At 46.6% G+C, this 14,867-nt stretch overlaps 1 protein-coding gene across 1 annotated transcript in view; it reads left to right on the forward strand.

Annotated features, from left to right (window-relative positions):
* Positions 1 to 5,520: 5,520 nt before the first annotated feature.
* FAM120B (family with sequence similarity 120B) overlaps positions 5,521 to 14,867 on the forward strand; it is a 26,594-nt gene continuing 17,247 nt past the window's right edge. Inside the window, exons 1-3 of the mRNA XM_043457110.1 lie at positions 5,521 to 5,568; positions 6,866 to 8,083; positions 13,182 to 13,362. Coding sequence (XP_043313045.1) covers positions 6,887 to 8,083; positions 13,182 to 13,362 — 1,378 coding nt within the window. The 5' untranslated portion in view covers positions 5,521 to 5,568; positions 6,866 to 6,886. The remainder of the gene's footprint in view (positions 5,569 to 6,865; positions 8,084 to 13,181; positions 13,363 to 14,867) is intronic.

Below are 14,867 nucleotides of genomic sequence, written 5' to 3' on the forward strand. Positions count from 1 at the left end.
TTGCCCATTAAGCAGAAAAATCTCACATTTAGGATGGAAATCTTTCTAAAGTAGAGGATTTGCCTGCTTTCTTTTAAAAAAAAATTTTTTTCTTTTTTACCACACTATGTAGCTTATGGGATTTTAGTTCCCGAAACAGAGACTGAACCTGGGTCCCCTGCATTGGAATTGCAGGTGCATCCCCTTCCTCAGGTGGCATCCCCTTCCTCAAGTGGCACACCCTTCCTCAGGTGGCATCCCCTTCCTCAGGTGGCGTCCCCTTCCCCAGGTGGTGTCCCTTTCCTCACGTGGCGTCCCCTTCCCCAGGTGGTGTCCCCTTCCTCAGATGGCACGCCCTTCCCCAGGTGGCGTCCCCTTCCTCAGGTGGCATCCCCTTCCTCAGGTGGCACGCCCTTCCTCAGGTGGCCCTTGTGGATCCCAGGATGGGTTGAGTCTTCCTGCTGACCATCCCGCACACTGTCTGCTTTATCTGCTCTGAAGTGATGCCCCAGTGACGACTGCTTGTTGGGGGTTTTCCTGCTGGAGTGTAAGCTGCTGAGGGCAGGGCCCCATCTGTCTTGGTCTGTCTCAGTCAGTCACGTCCGCTGGAGTGGTCACAGGGCCGCTGGCTTGGCCGGGAGTGCCGTGCCCTCTGTGGGGCCTCGGACGCGGGGACCCACCTGGGAGCTGCCTCCCGGGGCTGCCCTGGGCCCGCCCATTCCCCTGAGGCTGCACTGCTGAATTCCGGTGAAAGCTGAGCAGTTGCCGTGTCTTGTGCTGGCCTGGGACACATTTTCATCTCTGAATTTTCAGTCCTTTTTCTCAAACCCTGCTGTGTAGTAAGGGTCCCTGTAAGTTCCTCTTTTTAGCTGGGGCTCGCGGGGAGAAGAGGAGAGAGTGGACCTCAGATCCTGCACTTCAAGCTCTCGGGGCCCAGGTGGCAGGCTCCTGCTGAGAGCAGTTACTCAAGACTCAGACACGAAGCCAAGGCAAAGGAGGACTGTGCATCCTTCCCTGAATCCTAGCCCATTTCCAAGAGTTACACCCAAGATAATTCAGTTTTCTAAGAGAATGTCCATCTCTGTTTTAATTTGCTGTTTACTCTTGATGCAGCCCAAATATCATGATGCTGCTGCTAAGTCACTTCAGTTGTGTCTGACTCTGTGCGACCCCGTAGACAGAAGCCCACCAGGCTCCCCCGTCACTGGGATTCTCCAGGCAAGAACACTGGAGTGGGTTGCCATTTCCTTCTCCAATGCATGAAAGTGAAAAGTGAAAGTGAAGTCGCTCAGTCGTGTCCGACTCTTCGCCATCCCATGGACTGCAGCCTACCAGGCTCCTCTGTCCATGGGATTTTCCGGGCACGAGTACCGGAGTGGGGTGCCATTGCCTTCTCCGTCTTATCTTTCTACACCAAGCTAATTACTGATAGATTTAAATAAATGCATAATGCTTGTAAAAAATCAGGCTGCTTCCTTAAAGCCAGTGTTTACTAAATGTTAGCATATCATAGGGCAAAAAACATTGCCATATTAAAGCAATATACTTAAAATTTGCAAAAACAGCCTATGAGAAATAGCACTTCTTAAACAAGTTAGGTATAAAAATGACCAAAAACATTAACTACAGTCACAACCACAGTCTTTGGAGTAGTACACAGAAAGTCATTTTTTTCTTCTTTTAAGTGAATAAATACTTAGCAAACTTTTATTTTCATCAAGTTTATCCTCCCTTGTTACAACACAAAAAAAATTCCTGGTTTAGGACGTCAGTTTAAGAAACAAACATGTGGAGTGCTATTCCTAAGTGTAGCTTCAGAAAAATTTAATTGAAGGAAATGCAGTGATTGCAATTAGGCAAAACTGCAGTAAATATGAAGTCACCATCACAACTATAATTTAGTCCAAAAGGAGTGAACCATCCTCTACCTGAAGTCTAACAGTAAATGGGGTGGAATAATAACCTGTTTTATCTTGTTTTTAATATAGGATTTATGCTGCACTCTTTAGATTATCCACATTAAATATGCTTGATATTTTGACAAACCCATGCAATATTCCTTAGGTTAACCTTTACTAATCACTGTACTGCTAGAGTTAAATGAACTAAATATCAGTTTATGTAGTGTTGCTCAAAAGATCTACAGACAGCAAGGCTGATGCTTACCTTAAAAAAGAGCACTTTTAAAATAAAGGAAGAAAGCAATAATGTTCCAGATGAATGGCACTGGACAAAATACATATAACCAGTAACATATTTAGACTGAGCATATCAGGTGCCCACTGGTTTCTCTCATATTCATAATATGCTTGAGAAGATCTTGAAAATACCATCCTTCCCTCTAAACTTTCAGCTTCTAAGTAGTGTCAGATGTTATCATTAGTATGAAAGAAAAATGCTTTCAGGCAAAAGTAAAAACCCATGTACAAAGTAAAATAACAAAATCTGCACTTTCTATAAAAGCACTCTTCTCGGGTGGTAACATCCTTTAGTACATATCCAGGATAGACTAAACTGAAAGAGAATATTTTGATACAGTAGCAATCCTTTCATATACTCTTACTAAATATTATAAAATTCCAAAAATACATAAATATTCCTTGTACCATGTATTATGCACCAGTTTGGGCCTGACTGAAGGGGTCATGGTTACTATTTTATTTATTTTTTAAATTTTTTTACAGTTACTATTTTAACAGTTGAACAGTGCACCTCAAAAGTTCTGTCATCGATACACAGTGAATGGACTCCAGTGTTGAAGGCTCAAGAGAGATGGCAAACTATCTTTAAAGTGAAAGTTTGTGATGGAGTGTCTCCAAATTAGAGGAGAGGAGGATACGGGCTAGGGGATATAGGCAGGGTAAAGGAATTTTAAAATAATACTGCTTAGGAGTATATTTATTTCAAGACAGCTACTATACCTTGTCTATCCTTTATCCTAATCTGGAATAACTGCATGTTTGTACCAAATAAAGTTTCTACTTTCTAGGAAGAGGAGCAGTCTGTTAGGAAAAGTATGTTATTATTAGGGGAAGATGTAAAGACATTTCTCTCGTAAGTGCTCTTTTACTTATTAAGTCTTTTGGCTACGTCACTGTATGCTATTTCAACCTCCTTATCGCTGGGCAGGTGTTGGTGAACTCATCCCTACTGTAGGCATTAGTTAGGTATCTTCAGATGCTAGTCATTCCCTTTGGAATATCAAAGTTGTGGTATTTTTTCACCACCACCTTAATATCATGATGTTACATGTTAATTTGTAGATTTTTGTCTTGTAGAGACATTATTTTTGTCTGATATAGATCTATCGAGAGGTTATGGTTTTATTTCTGTGCCCTGGACTGTCCGTGGTCCATGGGGAGTGTGCCTGGGGCTGTCTGTGGTCCGTGGGGGGGGGTGTGCCCGGAGCTGTCCGTGGTCCGTGGGGAGTGTGCCCAGGGCTGTCGTGGGCCCACTGTCCTGTGCTCTGAGTGACCCTCCGTATGTCACCTTTGATCTCTCAGTAGCAGGTAGGGGTGTATGTGTTGTTTGGTGAGGCCTGCCTCTCCATTTTTCCTACGTGTTGTCAGTAGAAAGATGGTAAATAAAGGAGTTTCTGGGTTTCTCGCCTCTTCTCTCCAGGCCTCAGTTACTCGTCACCCAGGACTTTGGGACTGAGCTGGATGTGAGCAGAAGAAGGCGTCCCCCTGGTCCCCCTTTGCGGCCCCCACCCCGCTCCGCTTGTGCACCGCGTGGCTCCTTCCTGAACTCTCCTGCCCTGACTCCTTCTCTCCAAGTCAGACTCTGGTTTGCAGTCTTTCTTTGCCCACAGCTGGAGTCTGTAAACTTGCTGGTTCCTGGTTTCTCTTTATATACCTGCCCTGTGATGCCTTCATCTGTCTGTTTCCTCACAGATGCTTGCCAGGCCTCATGTACCTGCGTCTGCTGGGTGTTAGGGATAATGGGGTGACACCTGCCCCGAGGCCTGCACTGATGGGCGGGATCCCCAGATTCTCCTCTGGGCAGTAAGACTCCTCCCCGATGAGACTAACTTTTGTTTTCTTTCCAAACAGTAGTTACCTAGGTAATGGCAGTTTCCTGTATACTTTGCAGGTAGAATAAGTAAAACTTTATATATGTGTATGTGTGTATATAGATGTAATTTTGCAATGTGTATTTTATATATTTATTTGCAGCCATCTTAAAAACTACCTTTAAAGAATGTAAATCCTTAAGAAGAAAGTTATTTAACAAGGTAATATTCACAGATTCTCTTTTTAAGCATTTCTTTTCACACCACACACTGCATTGATGGCAGGTTAACACTGCAGTCACGCTTAGGAGACCTGAAATGCCAGAAGGCATCCTCCAATGTCCCAAGTTCCCAAATCTTTGCCTATCCAAAATTTTCTTTGTAAAGACCTTAGAAGAGCTCATTCCTGAGGTAATTTGTGATTCAAACTGTGAGAAATTGGCAGTGTAAAATACAGGAAAAACCAGTACCTGTTTAAAAAAATAGTGAGCTTTTTACTACTGGGGTAAGCAAGGAGGAAAATCATTTGAATGAAATCAAAGCAGAGGCTGAGCCGGACTTCTTGCAAAATAAAGAGGAGAGTGTTTCAAGAAACTCAGTGTTGTCACTTGCAGTTTTAGTAGAAAAATGCTTGAAACAAAATAGTCTTTCTATTAGTGAGGGAAGGCAGCCAAGGCAAACGAGACAGGGCTGCGGACAAACGGGCTGCATCTGTGGGTGGGAGAGGAGAGCGTCTCCTTGCGGGCTTGGTGGGAGGGTCCCCAGACCCCACACGGGCCAAGGAAGAAGCAGATCTCCATTCACAGTAGAGGAAGAGTCAAACTCCCGCTGGGTAAGGTCTGCCTTGGGTCCTCTCATCTTCCACAAACCTTTCCTTTTTTAAAAAAAATTCCAGTTTGGTTTTTGTCCAGTCTGACAGCCCTTCTTTATGTTCTGAATCATATCCGCTTCCCCCCCAGGCCCAGGGCCCTGCCTGGGGAACTGCCTTGTGGTTGAGGTGGTTGTTCTGTGAAGTCCATCTTCTGCATCAGAAACACACACACCTTCCCAGGCCAGCCCAGTGCCATCAGGAGGTCTGCAGTGGTTTGGGATATGTGGGCCCATCATGTCTGACAGCTTACTGAGATGGCCTCACTCAGTTTCAGCTTAAATGTGCTATTTGTGTCCACTTGGTTTTTAGATATTCTTTATCATTGTTGTGTAGTCACTAAGTCATGTCCGACTTGTGACCCCGTGGACTATAGCCTGCCAGTCTCGTCTGTCTATGGGATTTTCCAGACAAGAATACTGGAGTGGGTTGTCATTTCCATCTCTAGGGTATCTTCCTGACCCAGGGTTTGAACCCGTGTCTCCTGCATTGGCAGGCAGATTCTTTACTGCTGAGCCACCAGGGAAAAGTGGAAGTGTTAGTCGCTCAGTCACGGCCGACTCTTTGCGACCCTGTGGACTGTAGCCCACCATGCTGCTCTGCCCGTGGAATTCTCCAGGCAAGGCAAGAATACTGGAGTGGGTAGCCATTCCCCTCTACAGAGGATCTTCCCAACCCAAGGATTGAACCCACGTCTTCTATATTGCAGGTGGGTTCTTTACTGTCTGAGCCACCAGGGAAGCCCTGTGTTTATTATATTATTAGCAGCAGTTACGTCGATAGCTTTAAATTCTGTCAGAGGCCACTGTCCCTTAACAGGTGTACCTTCTCAGCAGGGAATCCACAAGGGGGCCTTTTCCCAGCCTAGTAATTTGCTTATAATTTCTTCATTTGCGAAATAGGGCTTATAATTTTTACCCACCAGAGTGGTTTTGAAGAGTAGAGACGTGTGTTTTGAGTGCCCAGTGCTGTCTGGCAGGCGGTGGGCAGGAGCTGGTTCTGCTGTGTGGAGGCAGCTGGGGCGGTTGCCCTCAGCCCCTGGCCTGGGAGAGGGCCGTTTCCTCTCTGCTGCTCTTTGCATGATAAGGATTCTTTTGTTTTATCAGAGGACAGGAAGCCTTGATGAGAAGAATAAGCTGTTAAGATTAAGGATGTCTGACCACGATGGGTGTCTTTTATTATGTGCAAGGACATCGTACTCATATAAAGGACTCTGCTTAATTTTTTTTTTCCAGATTGTGAATTCTAACTCTTTGAACTATTTTGTTGTGTGTTTTTACATTTTAGAACAGATAGTTTTTCATCTAACGTCAGTCAGTCATCATCTCAAATGTTGCAGATATTTGGCCTAGAGAATTTTCACGTAGTCTTTTTAACGGCTTTATTGAGGTATATTGATGTGCGGGAAACTTCAAGCCTGTGTTCACCTGTGAGACTGCCCCACAGCCAAGGTAGTGAACATGTCTATACTTTGCCTCCGCGGTGTCTGTACCCCCTCCTGCCCCACCGCAGACGACCCCAGGGCTCTGGCCCCTGCGACAGCTCGGCGCTCGGGCGGCTAAGGCGCTGACAGCAGCGTGTGCGCCTTGGTCCAGCTTCCTTCACTCAGCAAAATTATTTTAAGAAACATCAGCGTTGCATGTACCAGTTTTACATTTTAAGTTTTCAAAATTAACTTCTATTTGCAGTCCTAGATGCGAAGCATTGCTTCTTTGAAACTATTAACCTGTTTTCAAACTTTGTTGAGAAATCTCTTGAATAATAGTCATAGTGAAAATCGTAAGAGAGCCCTGCCCTGCACTGTCCTGGTAGAAGTCCGAGTCAGCGCCTCACTCAGGCCCAGTCCTGCGGGTATGTGCGAGGAGGGCTTTCGGGCTCCTGAGAGCATGACATGCCCTATGTTATGATGAGAACAGAGGGAATGTGAAACTTTGACTGTGTTTGCTTTGAAAGGTGCCATGTGTCTGATGATGACACCATATTCACTCATTTCTTTTCCTTTTTAGATCCTTCCCAGGAGTTCCATTATGGGTGTGAGAGGTTTGCATGGGTTTGTGGCAAGTAGCTGCCCACATGTATGTACGGTAGTAAATTTCAAGGAGCTGGCGGAACGCCACCGAAGCCAGCACCCTGGAGGGACCCCTACCGTCGTGGTCGATGCCATGTGCTGCCTCAGGTACTGGTACACGCCGGAGTCTTGGATCTGCGGTGGACAGTGGAGGGAATACTATTCTTCTTTGCGAGAATTCGTGAGAACTTTTACCGCTGTTGGCATCAAGCTGATCTTCTTCTTTGATGGCATGGTGGAGCAGTCCAAGAGAGACGAGTGGGTGAAACGCAGACTCAAAAACAATAGGGAGATAGCCAAGATCTTCCACTACATCAAGTCCCACAGGGAGCAGCCGGGCAGAAACATGTTCTTCATCCCCTCGGGGCTGGCCATATTTACGAGGTTTGCTTTGAAGGCCCTGGGTCAGGAAACTCTGTGCTCGTTACAGGAGGCTGACTACGAGGTGGCCTCCTATGGCTTCCAGAACAACTGTCTTGGGATTCTTGGAGAAGACACTGACTACTTAATCTATGACACCTGTCCCTACTTCTCCATCAGTGAGCTCTCCCTGGACAGCCTGGACACCGTCATGCTCTGCCGGGAGAAGCTCTGTCAGAGCCTCGGGCTCAGCCTGGCCGACTTGCCCCTGCTGGCCTGCCTGCTTGGCAATGACGTCGTCCCCGAAGGCATGTTTGAGAGCTTTCGGTACAAGTGCTTGACGTCCTATACCTCTGTGAAAGAGAACTGTGATAGAAGAGGTAACATTATCTTAGCTGTAGCAGACCACATATCTAAGGTTCTTCGGTTGCATCAAGGTGAGAAAAAGCTGGAAGAGATGCTACCTTTGGGACCAAACAAAGCTCTTTTTTATAAAGGAGTAACATCGTATCTTTTGCCAGGACAGAAATCTCCATGGTTTATCCAAAAACCTAAAGATGTAGTAACTTTGGACAAGCAGATACTGTCCATGAGTTCAGATCCTGAATCTAAGCAGGAAGTTCCCATGTGTATGGACCCTGAATCCAAGCAGAAATTACCTGTAGGTACAGACCCTGAATTTAACCTAGAAGCACCCATGTGTACAAACACTGAAGTTAAACACGAAGACCCTGTAAATACGGGGCCTGAAGCCAAGCATCAAGTAACTATGGTTACAGATCCTGAAATCTTAAAGGTAGGTGCACATGCCCACTCAAATCTAATATGTCATGATTGAAAATGTACCCAGTGATGGATTTGTCAGTGAATATTTATTGACTGCCTGCAGTGGTTAAGACACAGTGGGGGCCACAGAGCCAAACCCTTGAGTTTAGCTAGGAGCTTCACAATATATGTGAAGACCTACATTGTGAACTCCATCTCGTGTTGTTCCATGGCTGTTACAGAGTGCTAGGGACTTGAAAGAGTATGATCACTGTGGGTTAAAGACAGAGAGAAGTCCCCAGAGGAGTAGTTACAACTGGAGCCAGGCCTTCCTACTCCCGAGGTTTGCTGTGAACAGGCAGAGATGGGACCTGTGCCCTCAGCAGAGCCCTGGGACAAGTAGCTGAGGCCTGGGGTGTGAAGGGCTAAGTAAGGAGAAGATAACTGGGAAGCACAGATGCAGCCAGATGGTGGATGTTCCTGCATGCCACCCTAGGGATTTGAAGGTCATCCTGAAAGTGATACAGAGCCTTGATAGTTTTTGAAGGAGGGCCACTGTTCATGAACTGCCTGCTCTGTGTAAGTTCTGTCTACTTGCAGTGTATCTGTTATCTTATTGAAACCTCTCGTTATCCTTAGGTTACAGAGAAAGTGCGTGTGGACACTAATGCCCTGAGGCTTCTCAGCAAGTGCAGAGCCAAATAGGACTTTACTTACAGCTTTTCATTGTTGTTGCATTGAGGGTCGCCATCTTTCACAAGTTAAAAACCTGGGAACATCTCTCCCATTTTCATAACCAGTCTCTCAAGGCTTGTTACTTTGATCTCTTCAGTGGCTCTTACCACCCTGGGCTCTCACCGCCCTGCGTGGACGACTGTAGACATCTGAGAACCCTTCCTAAACAGACTTTGGCCCTTGCAGCCCCTTTGTCATGCTGCACACAGAAGCAAAGCCTTGATTAGCATCTCCTAGCTCTTCAGAGGGAAGTGGTGACCTGCACAGAGCTGGCCTATCCCCAGCTGCTCCAGCCGTACCTGCCCCTCTCCTGGACGGCCCTCCGGCCCCTCCGCTGGTCAGTGCCTGCTGGGCTTTGCCGTCACACACCCAGAGAGGCTGCCCACCCTGTGTGAGTGGCTGATGTTTGCCGCAGGTGCCCCGGAATGTCCTCTCTGGTTCAGGTCTTTCCTTCCAGACCGGGCGGTTCTGTGAGGGCCTGGCCTTGTCTGTTTTTGTCGCTCCAAGCTCGTGGCCTGCCCTGCCACGTCTCAGGGAGTGTTCTCTGCCTCTTGTGCTTCTGTGCTCTCTCTCAGGGACGTCTCCCCTCCCTCCTGTACAGCTGCAAGCATTGGTCCCCGCTCTCTGTCACCTGCCTTGTAACAGACAGGGTAGCTTCTCATCACAGGAAATTACAGTGAGAGGTAGAATGTGATGCATGTTTCAAGAGAGTTATACATGAAAAAGTATTAAGTTAAGAAATTTATTCTACCTGGAACATTCTTAACTGCCTTTTAGAGGGAAAAGAATGTGAGTGAACACTCAGGGAAGGTTGGCGGTGGACCCGCACGCGGAGGTCCCGACAAGCAGTGGGCGGTGGGACGTGACGGCCTGGAGACAGGAGGGCCGCAGCACAGCCCGCGGAGAAGGGAGAGGAAGGCGTTCGGCTTCGGTGTTCAGTTTGGTTACGCCGCTGGCTCTCCAGTGACACACCTCTGCATAGCTGTTCCTGGTTCTCGGGCCGTTCCTCACTGTCTCCACTAACACAGCTCTGTTGCTGGACACCCTGGTCTCCTGCTCACGTGAGGCCGTGGGTGTGCCAAGGCTAAATGACATGCCTGCAGTGATCACACAGCTAATTCTTATAGACCCCGAGTTTGAGCCCAAGCCTTCCACGCTTCACAAGATCGAACCCACCTTCCCTGGGGCCTGAAAGTCCATCGGCACTGGGAGAGGGACGCGTCGTGGTCAGAAGTTGGGAAGCGGGAGAACAGAAGAGTCTGAAAGGGAGCCGCCCTGCTCAGAGTCTTACTTAAGACTTGGGTGGTATCTGCTTTTTGTCCAGCCCAGGACTCAGAGAACTCCCATGCCACACCTCCAGCACCACTCCAGGCTCGCTTCTGTTTTGCTCTGGTTCCTGCCGGTCCCCAGATCTCACTTCCGTCTGTGTGCCTCGCACCTGTCCCTTCTGGGCTCTGCCTCACGCACCCTGACTGCATTCCCTGTGCTTGCCCCATACCCACTGGGCATCCACTGTGTTCACGGGCAGCCTGGCGTCTCACCCAGTTTCCTCCAAGGGAAGTCCAGAAAAGTTAGGTCCAGCCACAGAGGGCAAGCATGTGTGTGCTGAGGGAGTTTGGGACTTAGTTCTTATCCTTTTTTAGGAGGCATGGGATAGCAAGTGGAGGTTCTGAAACACAGCAGAGAATGGACCGGTGTGGCTATGAGCTGGAATTAGGGAAATGGAACTGGAGTAAAAGAAGCAACTCAGGCAGTGTTTCAGAAGAGAACCCTGCTGTGCGGGTGAAGCTCCTGTGCTCAGGCCGTTGGGGTGGGGCTTGGCCTGAGCTGAACAGAAGGCAGGCCTCACAGGGACCCTGTGAGGCGTAAGATGTGTGCTGTGCGTGTAGTGGAGACCCTCCAGGTAGAAGCAGTGATGCCCGAGGGGTGAAGGGTGTCCGAGGGGGAGGAGAGCAAGGTGAGAGTAACCTGACAAGGGCCCAGGGAGGCAGGTTCATGGGTGAGAAGGGAGGCGGGTCTGCCCGCTGCCGCAGCGGCCATGAACCAGTCTCAGAGGTTGTCAGGATTGGCACTTGGGAGGATTGGGGGGCCTACAGAGCTGTGGTCACCATGGGCTTGGTGGAGGTCAGTTTACAGGAATTTGGTGGCAATTTGGAGGCAAAAAAGGCAGAAGCTGGGGATGGGGTTGCTCTTTCTGGAAGTCTGGTGGAAAAAGCCCAGCAGAGTCTCCTGGGCCTGTGAGCAGGGAGTGGGGGGGGGGCGGCGGGGGTGGGGGGAGGACAGAGTGTGTCCTGTATCAGTGACACCCGGACTTCTTGAGCTTAGAGGTCGCTTCGAAAATAACTTGGAAGTTTCTTATATTCCCCTTAAAAATTCCTTAAAAATTTTTTTGCAGTGGCATCTTCCAGCACTGACAATAGATAACCAGAATTCAAATGTGCATTTTGGCCACATGTGGTTACCCTAGAAGTCCTTCCCTGCCAAGTAGCTGAATGTAGCAATTACATGGGTGCATGCACACAACCATTGCTGTTTCCTCCAGCAATTGGATAAACTGAATTCTTGCTTTAGAATTTTCAGATTGGGTGAATATGTTAAAATTTTTCCAAGTGTGGAATGCTATATAATATCTGCAGTAAGGGCAGAGATAAAAGATGCTGAGGTGATGAGCTAGTTAATGAATTAATATTATAATTGTAGAAAACTTCTCTGAAAACCCTGTGTACACCCAGAAAAGAATGTTACATCTCAACTCTGTATAGTTGCCAAAATTGAAAGTTTTTCGATACAGTGAATATATAATTTGTTATAACTTTATAGATAAATTTGTCAAAATTCTAACTCTTTTGAAATAAAAAAAGAGTAAGAAATGTAAGAAGGTATAGGAAAATACATTAGAGGGTCTTGTACCTTAAAAGAATCATGAAATATCTAACTATATTGTTTCTGATAGATTCTGTATCAAAAGAGGCATTACAGAGAAATATGTTAATTCTAATGATCTTTGAGTGGTTAGAGCATCAAGTAATAACTCTTTTGGGATCCTTGCTGACTTTAAAGCTGCTGGCTTCTCTGCCATCCTGATTTAAAGAAGCATTTAGCCATGAAATAGACCCTGGAGTATGTCCAGCCAGAGAGCAGTCGTGGCCACCTGTTGGCCATGCACTATTTGCCAGCCTCTGTATTGGCTCATTTAATCCTCATGGATAGTTCTGTGAAGACAGCACCTTTGTTAAACCTATTTTACATGTGAAGGAGGCAGGCGCTGACGGTATTAAGACTCAAGTCACCAGAGTGAATGGGCGTGACCGAGCGGGTCACCTGCGTTAGTAGCAGGACACTGATGTGCAGAGTTTTTGATGCTCCAGGCTGTTGTCATAGCGCATTTTACATGCCATCAGGGGTAGGGTAGATTTAAATTATGAAGGGTAATCCTGCAGGTTGTCAGAGCACATTTTACATGCAATCAGGCGTAGGCTGGATTTAAATTATGAAGAGTTATCCTGCAGTGGTAAGAGTGTTCTTTGCAGAAACATGAAACCTGTATGTCGGTTATTACAGATCATCTGATCTCAACTCCTCATTGAATGGGAGCGTGGCATCCATTTACATCATCCATCTCGTCACCTCCCAGTGCTGACACTGCACTGCATTCAGAGCAGAAAGAAGCGAGTGCTCGGGCACAGTTTCTGCTCAGTAAAACAGTACTGAACAGGTGAATGAAGGTGATGCGGTTTCTAATCCCAGGGAATTTATGGTTTAATAGAGATGAGGCAAGGTAACGAGTGGACGGTAAACGTGAGTTGAGCCCCTCAGGTCAGGGAGGTGAGTTCTTGTTCAAAGAGGATGACAGGGTTCTGGAGAGATGACACTTCAGGGGAACCTCAGGGGGCAGAGACTGGGAAGTGGCTTTTGGGAAGGGCTGAAAGAGGTCAGTTTCCATCATGGAGGTTGGGCCCCAGAGTGTCCACAAGGGGTGCACAGGAGGAGATGGAGGTCTTCATGGGGCTTCTTCAACTCAGGCTGAAGAGTCTGGTAGCTGGCCTGAGTGCAGTGATTGGGCCTCTGTTTCCAGGAAGACAGTGTCGCTGGGGTGAAGGGTGGGTTGGAGAGCCTGGAGCGGGGCGGCTGGAACGCTGGGCAGCCTCTGTCCCTGTCAGGTGGACAGGATGCTGAGTGACGGCAGAGGTTAGTCACAAGTCTGGTTGGGGGGTGGAAATTGGAGGAGGAAAACGGTACTAGAAAGTTCTGAGCTGCAAACACAGAGGCCAGCTTGACGTCCTGAGTTTGAGTGACATTTACTCTACCTCTGAGCCCTAGAAGGCCTTGGATTTCCTGCTGAAGGTCATGGTATTGTTTCAAGGAGAAACCAGTTGCATTTAACCGTTGGGCAGGTCGCCAGAGCACAGCACGTCCAGGCGGAGAGCTACCTGGTGTACGGCGTGATGAGCAGCGGTGAGGTGGAGTGCAGCAACAGCCTGGAGGACGCCACGGACCAGGCCCTGCCCAGCCAGGCCTTTGTCTACCGGCCCGTGCGGCAGCGCGTCTACTCCCTCCTGCTGGGGGGCGGCGCAGGTGAGTCGTGGTCTCCAGGGGCCGTGCGGCTGGAGCTGATTCTAAGAACTGGCCAGATGGAATGAGTGCCTGCTTTCAGGACTCAGGATTTGTTTCTCTGTAAAGTCTGAAATGGAAAATGCCACTCACGCCTGTGTGGGATTAAGGGTGAACACATGGGATGTCTATATATCTGGTTAGCAAGCAGTTGACCAGAGTTCATTGAAAGAGAAGTGCATTGTTTCTGTTGTAAAGTGTTGTATTTTTATTCCTTAAAAGGATTTGTGCTTTTTAAAAAATTTGGAAACCCTTTCCTCCTGTAGAAGTGTAATGTAGGGTGTGTCTGTTATTAGAAGACAGTTTATTATGATTATGGTATATCTTTCTATGTTACTTTTAAACTATTTCTTAATATTTGAAGCATTTCTCTTTTAAGCAGCATGTCAGTCTTTCAGTCTCTGTCTTTTAGTTCGATTGTCTGGGCTCTTTACATTTACTGTGCTGACTGACATGACTGCGTTTAATAAGTCTTCATTGTGTTCTTTGCTCTGTCCTCTTTTCCCTATTTTCCCCTTTTCTGACTTCTTTTGGAATAGTTGACTAATTATTAGTATTTTGCTTTATATCGGCTTACTATTGGACTTGAATTATTAGGGTTACTTGTTTCTGTGTGTTTGCTTGTTTTTTAGCACATTTTACTCTAGGGTTTATAATGTGTGTCTTTAACTTGTCAGAATTTGGCTTCAGTATTATACCATGTTAAGGCGTACTGTAAAAAGCTTACAACAGTATACTTCCATTCTCCCCATCATTTTTGCTATTCAGTATATTTTAAATATTTAATTTTGAAATAATTATATAGTCAAGGGAGTTGCAAAAAATAGCATATAAGATTTCATTTACCCTTTATAAGATGACATTGTATATAATAAAGTATAATATCAAAGCCAGGAACTTGACATTAGTACAATACTGTGAAGCAGACTATAGATGTTACTCACTTTTCAGGATTTTTTATACCCATTCGTTTGTGTATGTGTATAATTCTGTGCAGTATTATCCATACAAGATACAGGCGTGGATGTACAGATACCCATGTACAGATATGGATGTATTATCCATACAAGATACAGGTGTGGATGTACAGATGTCCATGTACAGATATGGATGTATTACCCATCCCAGATCCAGGCGTGGATGTAGATACCCACGTACAGATATGGCTGTATTACCCGTACCAGATACAGGTGTGTATATACAGATGTCCATGTACAGATATGGATGTATTACCCATATCAGATCCAGGCGTGGATATACAGATATCCACGTACAGATATGGATGTATTACCCGTACCAGATACAGGTGTGTATATACAGATATCTATGTACAGATATGGATGTATTACCCATCCCAGATCCAGGCGTGGATGTACAGATATCCACGTACAGATATGGATGTATTACCCGTACCAGATCCAGGCGTGGATGTACAGATATCCATGTACAGATATGGATGTATTATCCAT

Source organism: Cervus canadensis, chromosome 33 (genome assembly GCF_019320065.1).
Source record: "Cervus canadensis isolate Bull #8, Minnesota chromosome 33, ASM1932006v1, whole genome shotgun sequence".
NCBI lineage: Eukaryota > Metazoa > Chordata > Mammalia > Artiodactyla > Cervidae > Cervus > Cervus canadensis.